Source organism: Salvelinus fontinalis, chromosome 29, assembly GCF_029448725.1.
Source record: "Salvelinus fontinalis isolate EN_2023a chromosome 29, ASM2944872v1, whole genome shotgun sequence".
NCBI classification, from domain to species: domain Eukaryota; kingdom Metazoa; phylum Chordata; class Actinopteri; order Salmoniformes; family Salmonidae; genus Salvelinus; species Salvelinus fontinalis.
The window spans coordinates 23,055,272-23,068,883 of NC_074693.1; the positions used below are offsets into that span (position 1 = coordinate 23,055,272).

Below are 13,612 nucleotides of genomic sequence, written 5' to 3' on the forward strand. Positions count from 1 at the left end.
GTTTCATCAGACCAGAGAATCTTGTTTCTCATGGTCAGAGTCCTTTAGGTGCTGGTTGTCCTTCTGGAAGGTTCCCCGATCTCCACAGTGGAACTCTGGAGCTCTGTCAAAGTGACCATCAGGTTCTTGGTCACCTACCTGACCAATGCCCATCTCCCTCTATTGTTTAGTTTGGCCGGATGGCCAGCTCTAGGAAGAGTCTTGGTGGTTCCAAACTTCTTCCATTTAAGAATGATGGAGGCCACTGTGTTCTTGGGGTACTTCAATATGGCAGAAAAGTTTTGGTACCCTTCCCCAGATCTGTGCCTCGACGCAATCCTGTCTCAGAGCTCTACGGAGAATTCCTTCGACCTCATGGCTTGGTTTTTGCTCTGATATGCACTGTCAACTGTGGGACCTTATATAGACAGGTGTGTGCCTTTCCAAATCATGTCCAATCAATTGAATTTACCACAGGTGGACTCCAATCAAGTTGTAGAAACATCTCAAGGATGATCAATGTAAACTAGATGCACCTGAGCTCAAATTCTCATAGCAAAGGGTCTGAATACTTATGTAAATGAGGTATTTCCAATTTCTTTATATACATTTGCGAACATTTCTAAAAACCTGTTTTTGCTTTGTCATTATGGGGTATTGTGAGTAAATTGATTAGGAAAATGTTTTATTCAATCAAGAAAAGGGGTCTGAATACTTTTCGAATGCACTGTATAATAGATATTTAGATGGTTCTTCATATGTCTGTGAAGTTCGATTTTTGAGATTGACATTTAAGATCCATAAGGTTCTATCTGCGATTGCACCCCCCTAAAAAAATGATTTACAAATGTCTCAGGATTTTGATACTCTGCACTTCAGGTACCTTTAAGGGAGGAACTTAATGGGTTATGAAAGAATAATTCACTACAAAATAGTTCTGAGATCTGTGATGTGAAAACTTTGATGCTCAATATCTCAGGACTATGCTTTGCACAGATAGAACCTCACGATCTGTGTGAACAATATTAAAACCGTTGACACATTGCTGCTTATCAAAGGTCTTTGTGTTGTGATATACAGAAAGCAATGGGTATAAGACAAGAAAAAAACTATTTCAATATGTATCTATTCTCTGTGTCTGACTCCATTAGAGCACAAGAGGTGTGTGTGTGTGTGTGTGTGTGTGTGTGTGTGTGTGTGTGTGTGTGTGTGTGTGTGTGTGTGTGTGTGTGTGTGTGTGTGTGTGTGTGTGTGTGTGTGTGTGTGTGTGTGTGTGTGTGTGTGTGTGTGTGTGTGAGAGAGAAAATGGGTGCATGTGAACTCTGTGAGTGAATGACTGTCAGTGTGCAGTGTTGAGCTCAGCAATGTGAGCCTCTCTTTCCTGTGACTCTTCCTGCTGTTAGTTACAGCGTTGACAGAGTGAGGACATTTCAGGGACTCCAACCCAGGAAGGATATGATGTCATAGTGAGGCACACACTGTCCTTCCCAGCAATCCCCTCAGTATTGTTTCTCATAATCGGAGGCATGCTGCTATTGCCTCAGTGGAAGGCAATGAGCTTCCGGCCTTTCAAAGTGTAGTTATCAGATGGGTTGCATCCCAAAAGTAGTGCACTATATAGGGAATAAGGTGCCATTTGGGACGCAACCAAAAACCTCTTTGTTGAGATTGTAACACTAACGTGCCAGTGGTCTTGTACTAATGATCATTAGACAGACTGATGTAGTGTAATAAGCCTTTATCTTGTTCTGTATTCAGTATGAGAGAAATCCCTAATCCTCATTGAAAATCCCTGTTCTTTGTTACATGCAATTTCAGTTCGATATGAGAAGATTAAGTTCCTGGTGATTGCCTTGAAGAATGCTGTGGAGGTGTACGCATGGGCTCCCAAACCTTACCATAAGTTCATGGCTTTCAAGGTCAGCTTGACAACACTGTCCTAGTTCTGAACCCTCCTCAGTGGCTCACTCTAGTTCTAACACATCTCTCTGTGATGAACATGTTTGAACTCTTTCTACTCACTGCACAGAGAATATCATCAAAGATATGAAACAGACTAACCCCAGCAGTCACTATGAGTTGGTGCCTACTGTCATCACTATTCACTATTAATATCAGGACCAGAGTATGTCCTGGCCCTGTCTTGACCAGGAACAACTCTGGCCCCTGGTTATACTCCTGGCCTTACATACAGTATGACTTAATGTACAGTGGCAAGAAAAAGTATGTGAACATTTTGGAAATACCTGGATTTCTGCATAAATTGGTCATGAAATTTGATCTGATCTTCATCTAGGTCACAACAATAGACAAACACAGTCTGCTTAAACTAATAACACAAACAATTATACGTGTTCATGTCTTTATCGAACACACCGTGTAAATATTAACAGTGCAGAGTGTAAAAAGTATGTTAACTCTTGGATTTAATAACTGGTTGACCCTCCTTTGGCAGCATCAACCTCAACCAAACGTTTTCTGTAGTTGCGGATCAGACCTGCACAACGGTCAGGAGGAATTTTGGACCATTCCTCTTTACACAACTGTTTCAGTTCAGCAATTTTCTTGGGATGTCTGGTGTGAACTTCTCTTTTGAGGTCATGTCACAGCATCTCAATCGGGTTGAGGTCAGGACTCTGACTGGCCCACTCCAGAAGGCGTATTTTCTTCTGTTGAAGCCATTCTGTTGTTGATTTACTTCTGTGTTTTGAGTTGTTGTCCTGTTGCATCACCCAACTTCTGTTGAGCTTCAATTGGCGGACAGATAGCCTAACATTCTCCTGCAAAATGTCTTGATAAACTTGGGAATTCATTTTTCCGTCGATGATAGCAAGCTATCCAGGCCCTGAGGCAGCAAAGCAGCCCCAAACAGTTGGGATGAGGTTTTGATGTTGGTGTGCTGTGCCTTTCTTTCTCCACTCAGGTTTGTGTGTTCCTTCCAAATAACTCAACTGTAGTTTAATCTGTCCACAGAATATTTTGCCAGTAGCACTGTGGAACATCCAGGTGCACTTTTGCAAACTTCAGACGTGCAACAATGTTTTTTGGGGGGCAGCGGTGGCTTCTTCCGAGGTGTCCTCCCATGAACACCATTCTTGTTTAGTGTTTTACGTATCGTAGACTCGTCAACAAAGATGTTAGCATGTTCCAGAGATTTCTATAAGTCTTTATCTGACACTCTAGGATTCTTATTAACCTCATTGAGCATTCTGCACTGTGCTCTTGCAGTCATCTTTACAGGATGGCCACTCCTTGGCAGAGTAGCAACAGTGCTGAACTTTCTGCTTCTTGTGAATAACAAACAAATATTTTGTGAGAGTTTTTTAAAGGGCAAGGCAGCTCTAACCAACATCTCCAATCTCGTCTCATTGGACTCCAGGTTAGCTAACTCCAATTAGCTTTTGGAGAAGTCATTAGCCTAGGGGTTCACATACTTTTTCCACCTGACACTGTAAATGTTTTAATGATGTATTCAATATAGACAAGAACAATACAATAAGCACACTATGTTTGTCTATTTGTGTGACTTAGATAAAGATCAGATCAAATTTGATAACCAATTTATGCAGAAATCCAGGTAATTCCAAAGGGTTCATATACAGTTTAAGTCAGAATTTTACATACACCTTAGCCAAGTACTTTTAAACTCAGTTTTTCACAATTCCTGACATTTAATCCTAGTAACAATTCCCTGTTTTAGGTCAGTTACGAGCACCACTTTATTTTAAGAATGTGAAATGTCAGAATAATAGTAGAGAGAATCATTTATTTCAGATTTTATTTCTTTTATCACATTCCCAGTTGGTCAGAAGTTTACATGCACTCAATTAGTATTTGGTAGCATTGCCTTTAAATTGTTTAACTTGGGTCAAATGTTTCTGGTAGAATTCCACAAGCTTCCCACAATCAGTTGGGTGAATTTTGGCCCATTCCTCCTGACAGAGCTGGTGTAACTGAGTTGGGTTTGTAGGCCTCCTTGCTCGCACACACTTTTTCAGTTCTGCCCACACATTTTCTATTGGATTGAGGTCAGGGCTTTGTGATGGCCACTCCAATATCTTGACTTTGTTGTCCTTAAGCCATTTTGTCACAACTTTGGAAGTATGCTTCCATTTGGAAGACCCATTTGCGACCAAGCTTTAACTTCCTGACTAATGTCTTGAGATGTTGCTTCAATATATCCACATAATTTTCCTTCCTCATGAAGCCATCTATTTTAAGTGCACCAGTATCTCCTGCAGCAAAGCACCACCACAACATGATGCTGCCACCCCCGTGCTTCACGGTCGGGATGGTGTTCATTGGCTTGCAAGCCTCCCCCTTTTTCCTCCAAACATAACGATGGCCATCATGGCCAAACAGTTCTATTTTTGTTCCATCAGACCAGAGGACATTTCTCCAAAAAGTACAATCTTTGTCCCCATGTGCTGTTGCACACCGTAGTCTGGCTTTTTTATGGCTGTTTTGGAGCAGTGGCTTCTTCCTTGCTGACTGGCCTTTTAGGTTATGTCGATATAGGACTTGTTTTACTGTGGATATAGATACTTTTGTACCTGTTTCCTCCAGCATCTTCACAAGGTCCTTTGCTGTTGTTCTGGGATTGACTTGCACTTTTTGCACCAAAATACGTTAATCTCTAGGAGACAGAACACGTCTCCTTCCTGAATGGTATGACAGCTGCGTGGTCCCATGGTGTTTATACTTGCGTACTATTGTTTGTACAGATGAACGTGGTACCTTCAGGCATTTGGAAATTTCTTGTGGAGGTCTTTTTCTTTTCGGATTTATTTTGATTTTCCCATGATGTCAAGCAAATTGGCAGTGAGTTTGAAGGTAGGCCTTGAAATACATCCACAGGTACACCTCCAATTGACTCAAATTATGTCAATTAGCCTATCAGAAGCTTCTAAAGCCATGACATCATTTTCTGGAATTTTCCAAGCTGGTTTAAAGGCAGGGTCTACTTAGTGTATGTAAACTTCTGACCCACTGGAATTAAGATACAGTGAATTTTAAGTGAAATAATCTGTCTGTAAACAATTGTTGGAAAAATGACTTGTGTCATGCACAAAGCAGATGTCCTAACCGACTTGCCAAAACTATAATTTGTTAACAAGAAATTTGTGGTGTGGTTAAAAAAAAAATGTAATGACTCCAACCTAAGTGTATGTAAACTTCCGACTTCAAATGTACTTTTTCTTGCCACTGTCCCTAGGGTTATGACATAAGACATGTTGACTCTCCCTAAGTCATTCCTCATGTCTTTCCTTGTTGTGTGTGTCCGGTACAGTCGTTCGGCTCGCTCCCCCAGAGGCCTCTGTCCGTGGACCTGACGGTGGAAGATGGACAGAGACTTAAGGTCATCTACGGCTCCCTGTCGGGCTTCCACGCCATCGACGTTGACTCGGGGACACCCTATGACATCTACCTGCCCACGCATGTAAGTCACCCACCCCCAACTTTGCCCCCAGCCTCCTCTAACCTCTCCCCAGCCTCCTCCACCCTCTCCCCAGCTCAGCCTCCTCTAACCTCTCCCCAGCTCAGCCTCCTCTAACCTCTCCCCAGCCCAGCCTCCTCTAACCTCTCCCCAGCCCCCTCCACCCTCTCCCCAGCCCAGCCTCCTCTAACCTCTCCCCAGCCCAGCCTCCTCTAACCTCTCCCCAGCCCCCTCCACCCTCTCCCCAGCCCAGCCTCCTCTAACCTCTCCCCAGCCCCCTCCACCCTCTCCCCAGCCCCCTCCACCCTCTCCCCAGCCCCCTCCACCCTCTCCCCAGCTCAGCCTCCTCTAACCTCTCCCCAGCCCAGCCTCCTCTAACCTCTCCCCAGCCCAGCCTCCTCTAACCTCTCCCCAGCCCCCTCCACCCTCTCCCCAGCCCAGCCTCCTCTAACCTCTCCCCAGCCCAGCCTCCTCTAACCTCTCCCCAGCCCCCTCCACCCTCTCCCCAGCCCAGCCTCCTCTAACCTCTCCCCAGCCCCCTCCACCCTCTCCCCAGCCCAGCCTCCTCTAACCTCTCCCCAGCCCCCTCCACCCTCTCCCCAGCCCAGCCTCCTCTAACCTCTCCCCAGCCCAGCCTCCTCTAACCTCTCCCCAGCCCCCTCCACCCTCTCCCCAGCCCAGCCTCCTCTAACCTCTCCCCAGCCCCCTCCACCCTCTCCCCAGCCCAGCCTCCTCTAACCTCTCCCCAGCCCCCTCCACCCGCTCCCCAGCCCCCTCCACCCTCTCCCCAGCCCCCTCCACCCTCTCCCCAGCCCCCTCCACCCTCTCCCCAGCCCAGCCTCCTCTAACCTCTCCCCAGCCCCCTCCACCCTCTGCCCAGCTCAGCCTCCTCTAATCTCTCCCCAGTCCCCTCCACCCTCTCCCCAGCCCCCTCCACCCTCTCCCCAGCTCAGCCTCCTCTAACCTCTCCCCAGCCCCCTCCACCCTCTCCCCAGCTCAGCCTCCTCTAATCTCTCCCCAGCCCCCTCCACCCTCTCCCCAGCCCCCTCCACCCTCTCCCCAGCCCCCTCCACCCTCTCCCCAGCTCAGCCTCCTCTAACCTCTCCCCAGCCTCCTCCACCCTCTCCCCAGCTCAGCCTCCTCTCCTCAGGGCCATGCAGCCTGGATCTCTGTTCTCTAGCAGCTAAACAGCTCCTTTTCTCTGCACCCACGCCACTCAGCTCTTACAGTGAACTTTTGTTCCGACTCAGAGTCGATGTGGGTAGAAGCTGTTTGTCATCACAGGCAGTTGACTAATTTCAGTCTAATATTGACAGGATGGGTTTGTGTTTAAGCCAGGCCTGATATTGTCCGTGTCTGACCTTGTGGCAAAAGCCTTTTGGCATTTCTGTCTTTTGTAAATTGATTTCTCAAGAAGCCTCTCTTAGAAATTCTGCTTCGTCACAGTATAAGCTCAAACATCACTTACCTCAAAGCAAAGGAGATTCCGTACATTTAGGGAACTTTCCCTTCTTGGGAGCAAAGAGATTTACTGAAAAATAACTCAATAATCAGTCCATTAATCTACCTTGGTCACAACAGTTGTCTGAAGATACAGGGAGGTAAGACTTGGTCAGTAATTAATGATTAGTTAATCTCAATGGCAGCTGTGTTTGTCAGTCTGCCAGGAGGTGAACAAGGCTGAGAATGTCTAGCCAGCTGGACCAGGTGATGGATCCTGTTAATGCCTTTAACCCCTCTAAGAGGCTCAAGGTGTAGCAGAGCGGCGCACAATGGTGCAGAGTTTTGCAGTCTTAGACACTGTAGACAGGGGAGCCGAGGCAGCCTCTACTGCTACTGATGAGAATCCCCCCCCCCCCACACACACACACTGCTGCAGACACACAACCTCACACACACACTGCTGCAGAGAGCTGCTGGGAGCTGAGAGCCAGAGCAGAGGGAGAACACTATCCCAAGGAAATGAGCTCTATGACACACACACACACACACACCCCAGTGTGCTAGTTCCCAGTGCTGTGCCCAGAGGTGTGATGTGGCTGTATCCCACTTCTCCCACTGTGCTGGCCCACAAAGCTATCATTGGCTGCTTCTCTTTGGCCCCAGTTTCCATCCATGTGTGCTACTTTTCAACAGATAGATAGCTCTAAGTACACCTCGGCAGCGCTGGCTAACCATGTGCCTGCTAAACGGACCTGTTATTCTGCTATTTTTACTGATAGCACTTTTTTCTGATATATTTTCACTCCATAATACTGGTATTTTACCCTGCAGCGGAAGAGAAGAGTCCTTCTCTTTTACCCAATCACTCACTCTCACATTCACTCTCATATTCACTCTCTCACTGACACCCTCTGGTCCGCTCATTCTCGCCTTCACACACACACACACACACACACCTTTTCTCCCACGTATGTTCTCAATGTTGGCTGCTGTTGATGATGAGATGATCAGGATACCGAGACAGCGGATTAAGATAGCGCTGTGTCTGTGGATGCCTGTGTTGATGCTGAGGATTGTGGTGGCACAGCCACAGCAGCACGTGGACAGCGGAGTGCAGCTGGGGAGACAGGCTCCCGGCCGGGCAAGTATGGGGATCCTTACAACTGGTCCTGTGGTGACTAACACTGGTCCTGTGGTGACTAACACTGGTCCTGTGGTGACTAACACTGGTCCTGTGGTGACTAACACTGGTCCTGTGGTGACTGACACTGGTCCTGTGGTGACTAACACTGGTCCTGTGGTGACTGACACTGGTCCTGTGGTGACTGACACTGGTCCTGTGGTGACTAACACTGGTCCTGTGGTGACTAACACTGGTCCTGTGGTGACTAACACTGGTCATGTGGTGACTAACACTGGTCCTGTGGTGACTAACACTGGTCCTGTGGTGACTGACACTGGTCCTGTGCTGACTAACACTGGTCCTGTGGTGACTAACACTGGTCCTGTGGTGACTAACACTGGTCCTGTGGTGACTAACACTGGTCCTGTGGTGACTGTGACTTACTGTACATAGAGCTTTTGGGGTTGTTTGAGGTGTTGGTTTGTTTGGGGACTTGGTTTTCTACCTGCTGTTTAAGCCACTAGTCTAAGCCAGTACGGACTCACTTATAGCAGCTCTCATATAGAAAGTCTTTGTAATAATCTTCTTATGCAAAGAGGTATTTTTGGGTTAATGTGGATCACCTTAGGTATTAGAAATGTTGTGTATGTATCAATGGTGCAGCCGAAGACTTGTTACGAAACTGTTGCATCCTCATAGAGATAACAGACACTGTCTTCTTGTTTGAATGTGGGCCGTTATGCAAGTGCTTGTGAGAGACCTGGGGGGTCAGAAGTGGTTCCTTTCTCCTCACTGCTTCCTTCTCCTCCTCACTGCCACTCGCCGCCTCTTCCTCACTGCCTTCTCCTCCTCATTGCCGCTCGCTGCTTCCTCACTGCCACTCGCTTCCTCCTCCTTCTCCTTCTCACTGCCGCTTGCTACTTCCTCTTCCTCACTGTCACTCGCTTCCTCCTCCTTCTCCTCTTCACTGCCGCTCGCTGCCGCCTCTTCCTCACTGCCACTCGCCTCCTCCTCCTCCTCCTCACTGCCGCTCGCTTCCTCCTCACTGCCGCTCGCTTCCTCCTCACTGCCACTCGCTTCCTCCTCCTTCTCACTGCCGCTCCCTTCCTCCTCCTTCTCCTTCTCACTGCCGCTCGCTGCTTCCTCTTCCTCAATGCCACTCGCTTCCTCCTCCTCCTTCTCACTGCCGCTCGCTGCTTCCTCTTCCTCACTGCCACTCGCTGCTTCCTCTTCCTCACTGCCACTCGCTTCCTCCTCCTCCTCACTGCCGCTCGCTTCCTCCTCACTGCCACTCGCTTCCTCCTCCTCCTCACTGCCGCTCGCTTCCTCCTCACTGCCACTCGCTTCCTCCTCCTCCTTCTCACTGCCACTCGCTGCTTCCTCTTCCTCACTGCCACTTGCCTCCTCCTCCTCCTCACTGCCGCTCGCTTCCTCCTCACTGCCGCTCGCTTCCTCCTCACTGCCACTCGCTTCCTCCTCCTTCTCACTGCCGCTCCCTTCCTCCTCCTTCTCCTTCTCACTGCCGCTCGCTGCCTCCTCTTCCTCACTGCCACTTGCCTCCTCCTCCTCCTCACTGCCACTCGCTTCCTCCTCACTGCCGCTCGCTTCCTCCTCACTGCCACTCGCTTCCTCCTCCTTCTCACTGCCGCTCCCTTCCTCCTCCTTCTCCTTCTCACTGCCGCTCGCTGCTTCCTCTTCCTCACTGCCACTCGCTTCCTCCTCCTCCTCACTGCTGCTCGCTGCCTCCTCCTCCTCACTGCCAAGAGGCGGTTCAGTGGTTATATAGCTCTGAATCACATCTCAGTGGAGCTCACCAGCCATAGAAACAACATTCATGTGGGTACCTAAGTTGTATTCCGATGCCAGGAGAGAAAGAGCTGAGCACACGAGCGTGTTTGGCAAATTAGTTTGTAATTAGAGAATTTAAGTCAAGACATCGTGTGCCGATTAATTAGCTGAGACGTTCTAATGAATTAAGCCATGTCGTCACCCTCTCTCTGTTGCTGCCTGTAGTCAGTGGCTGGGCTGATTCAACATAGTGAGTGAGAAAGGGGATGTGAAATTATAGAATGAAGGACCGATATACACAGTTTATTAGGTACACCATCCCGTTCACAAAAATGGATTGCTCCTACAGACAGGCAGACAGGCATTGAGGCATTCAGTTACTGTTCTGTTGAATGTTACAATGGGGAAAACATGCTCAAAGTCACTTAGGTCAAATATTTTGATCATTGATGCCAGGCACGCCAGATCCAGTTCACTGTGTGAATCAGCCTCTTATCTATTGGAATTAACCGAGATGGTTTCAGGGAGGGAGAGTGGGCCGATCGAGGCAATAAAACTTTTTTTTATTAAACAATGTTAGTTTGTGTATTAGGAGGATTACAACTGGTGATGGGGGTGGGGCTGTGTGATTATAGCTGTTGCTTCTAGAGATGGAGAGATTTGGAGTGAGAGTGCTGTGCTGCACTTCCAGTGGTCGGCAAGTCAAGAAGATGGTTATTTTCCAACGGACAGAATGATAACTGATACAGTATAACACTATACTACAGATAGAGACACTATAGAAATCATCCTGGCTGTGCCCCAAATGACACCCTATTCTGCTTGGGCTCTGGTCAAATGTAATGCACTAGATAGGGGATAGGGTGCCACTTTATAATCATCTCATCTGATTGTGTTTTGTGTCTGTCTCAGATCCAAGGTGTGATCCGGCCTCATGCCATCATCATCCTACCCAACAGCAGTGGCATGGAGGTGCTGGTGTGTTATGAGGACGAGGGTGTTTACATAGACACCTACGGACGCATCACCAAGGAGACAGTGCTGCAGTGGGGAGAGATGCCTGCATCTGTCGGTGAGTTTATGTACATCGTACACACTCACCCAATCAACACCTGCAGGCTGTGTGTGTGTGTGTGTGTGTGTGTGTGTGTGTGTGTGTGTGTGTGTGTGTGCGTGTGCGTGTGCGTGTGCGTGTGTGTGTCTTGAGAAAGGGGCTAGAGAGATATTCCACTTCCACTCAGAATGAAAAATACTTCTATCTTTGATAGACTGCAGACCCCCACCATTTAAACAATAGAACATGTCTCTTCTATCATCCCTTTTTGTTATGCAGCAGCCAGGAAGTAACCGTTGTCAATTGTGCTTGGAGCACTGGGTGCAAAGAGGAGTCAAGCTGGATCCAACCCCTCTAGACAGATTTGGGACAATAAAAATAAGATGTTCTGTTAGACTGTTTAAGTTGGGTCCATTGGCCAGGTCATTATTCAAGGGGAAGGGGTATCTGTGAGGAATAGATTACAGACAGGACAGCGCTCAGCAAAGCCCGGACCTGTGTATATATAGTGTAAATAAACTCAGACCAGACCAGAGTATATAGAGTATAAATAAACTCAGTCCAGACCAGAGTATATAGAGTATAAATAAACTCAGTCCAGACCAGAGTATATAGAGTATAAATAAACTCAGTCCAGGCCAAAGTATATAGAGTATACAGTAACAGTCAAAAGTTTGGACACACCTACTAATTTCTTTATTTTGACTATTTTCTACATTGTAGAATAATAGTGAAGACATCAAAACAATTAAATAACACATATGGAATCATGTAGTAAGTGTTAAACAAATCAAAATTTATTTATATTTGAGATTCTTCAAAGTAGCCACCCTTTCCCTTGATGACAGCTTTGCACACTCTTGGCATTCTCTCAACCAGCTTCATGAGGTTGTCACCTGGAATGCATTTCAATTAACAGGTGTGCCTTGTTAAAAGTTAATTTGTGGAATTTCTTTCCTTATTAATGTGTTTGAGCCAATCAGTTGTGTTGTGACAAGGTAGGGGTGGGATACAGAAGATGTCCCTATTTGGTAAAAGACCAAGTCCATAATATGGCAAGAACAGCTCAAATAAGCAAAGACAAACGACAGTCCATCATTACTTTAAGACATGAAAGTCAGTCAATGCGGAAAAGTTAAAGAACTTTAAACGTTTTTTCAAGTGCAGTCGCAAAAACCATCAAGCGCTATGATGAAACTGGCTCTCATGAGGACCACCACAGGAAAGGAAGACCCAGAGTTACCTCTGCTGCAGAGAATAAGTTCATTAGAGTTAACTGCACCTCAGATTGCAGCCCAAATAAATGCTTCACAGAGTTCAAGTAACAGACACATCTAGTAACAGGAAGAATGACACTTAAAAAAAATATCTGACCAGCAAGCACTGAGATATGGAATGTTTGGGAATACATAGAATGTTTGGGAATGACGTATACTAAGGCATTTGTAAAAATTCTATAGCAATATAGAGTGGGAAAGCGGCCAGGCATTTTGACAATGAATAAACACTGCAGCAAATAAAACCAAATACAAACTTCTGTCACGTCCAAGACCGGAGTCTACGCAGGCAGTCTCACAAAGAGAATCAGGCCTTCATGGTCGAATTGCTGCAAAGAAACCACTACTAAATGACACCAATAAGAAGAAAAGGCTTGCTTGGGCCAAGAAACAACGAGCAATGGACATTAGATCAGTGGAAATCTGCCCTTTGGTCTGATGAATCCAATTTGAGATTTTTGGTTCCAACCGCCGTGTCTTTGTGAGACGCAGAGTAGGTGAACAGATGATCTCCGCATGTGTGGTTCCCACCGTGAAGTATGGAGGAGGAGGTGTGATGGTGTGGGGGTGCTTTGCTGGTGACACTGTCAGTGGTTTATTTAGAATTCAAGGCACACTCAAACAGCATGGCTACCACAGCATTCTGCAGTGATACGCCACCCCATCTGGTTTGCACTTAGTGGGACTATCATTTGTTTTTTCAACAGGACAATACACCTCCAGGCTGTGTAAGGGCTATTTGACCAAAGGAGAGTTGCTGCATCAGGTGCTGCATCAGATGACCTGGCCTCCACAATCAGCCGACCTCAACCCAATTGAGATGGTTTGGGATGAGTTGGACCTCAGAGTGAAGGAAAAGCAGCCAACGAGTGCTCAGCATATGTGGGAACTCCTTCTTGACTGTTGAAAAAGCATTCCTCATGAAGCTGGTTGAGAGAGTGCCAAGACTGTGCAAAGCTGTCATCAAGGCAAAGGGTGGCTACTTTAAAGAATCTCAAATATAAAATATATTTTGATTTGTTTAACACTTTTTTTGGTTACTACATGATTCCATATGTGTTATTTCACAGTTTTGATGTCTTCACTATTATTCTACAATGTAGAAAAATAAAATAAAAACCCTTGAACGAGTAGGTGTGTCCAAACTTTTGACTGGTACTGTAAATAAACTCAGCCCAGAGCAGAGTTCATAGAGTATAAGTAAACTCAGCCCAGACCAGAGTATATACAGTCAGAAACCTTCAGAAAGTATTCCCCTTGTCTTATTCCACGTTTTTTTGTATTACCGCCTGAATTATTACTCATCTACAGTCGTGGCCAAAAGTTTTGAGAATGACACAAATATTCATTTCCACAAATATTCATTTCCACAAAGTTTGCTGCTTCAGTGTCTTTAGATATTTTTGTCAGATGTTACTATGGAGTAGAAGTATAATTACAAGCATTTCATGTGTCAAAGGCTTTTATTGACAATTACATGAAGTTGATGCAAAGAGTCAATATTTGCAGTG

General features: G+C 46.4%; 1 protein-coding gene across 4 annotated transcripts in view; it reads left to right on the plus strand.

Annotated features, from left to right (window-relative positions):
• LOC129827615 (mitogen-activated protein kinase kinase kinase kinase 4-like) overlaps positions 1-13,612 on the plus strand; it is a 131,846-nt gene that overhangs the window by 97,760 nt on the left and 20,474 nt on the right. For 3 of the 4 annotated variants that reach the window (XM_055888609.1, XM_055888610.1, XM_055888612.1), the window contains exons 28-30: positions 1,798-1,898; positions 5,270-5,419; positions 10,683-10,842. In XM_055888609.1, the coding sequence (XP_055744584.1) occupies positions 1,798-1,898; positions 5,270-5,419; positions 10,683-10,842 (411 nt within the window). Of the gene's footprint in view, positions 1-1,797; positions 1,899-5,269; positions 5,420-10,682; positions 10,843-12,808; positions 13,233-13,612 lie in introns of those variants that run through there. The other variant, XM_055888613.1, reaches the window with a different exon arrangement.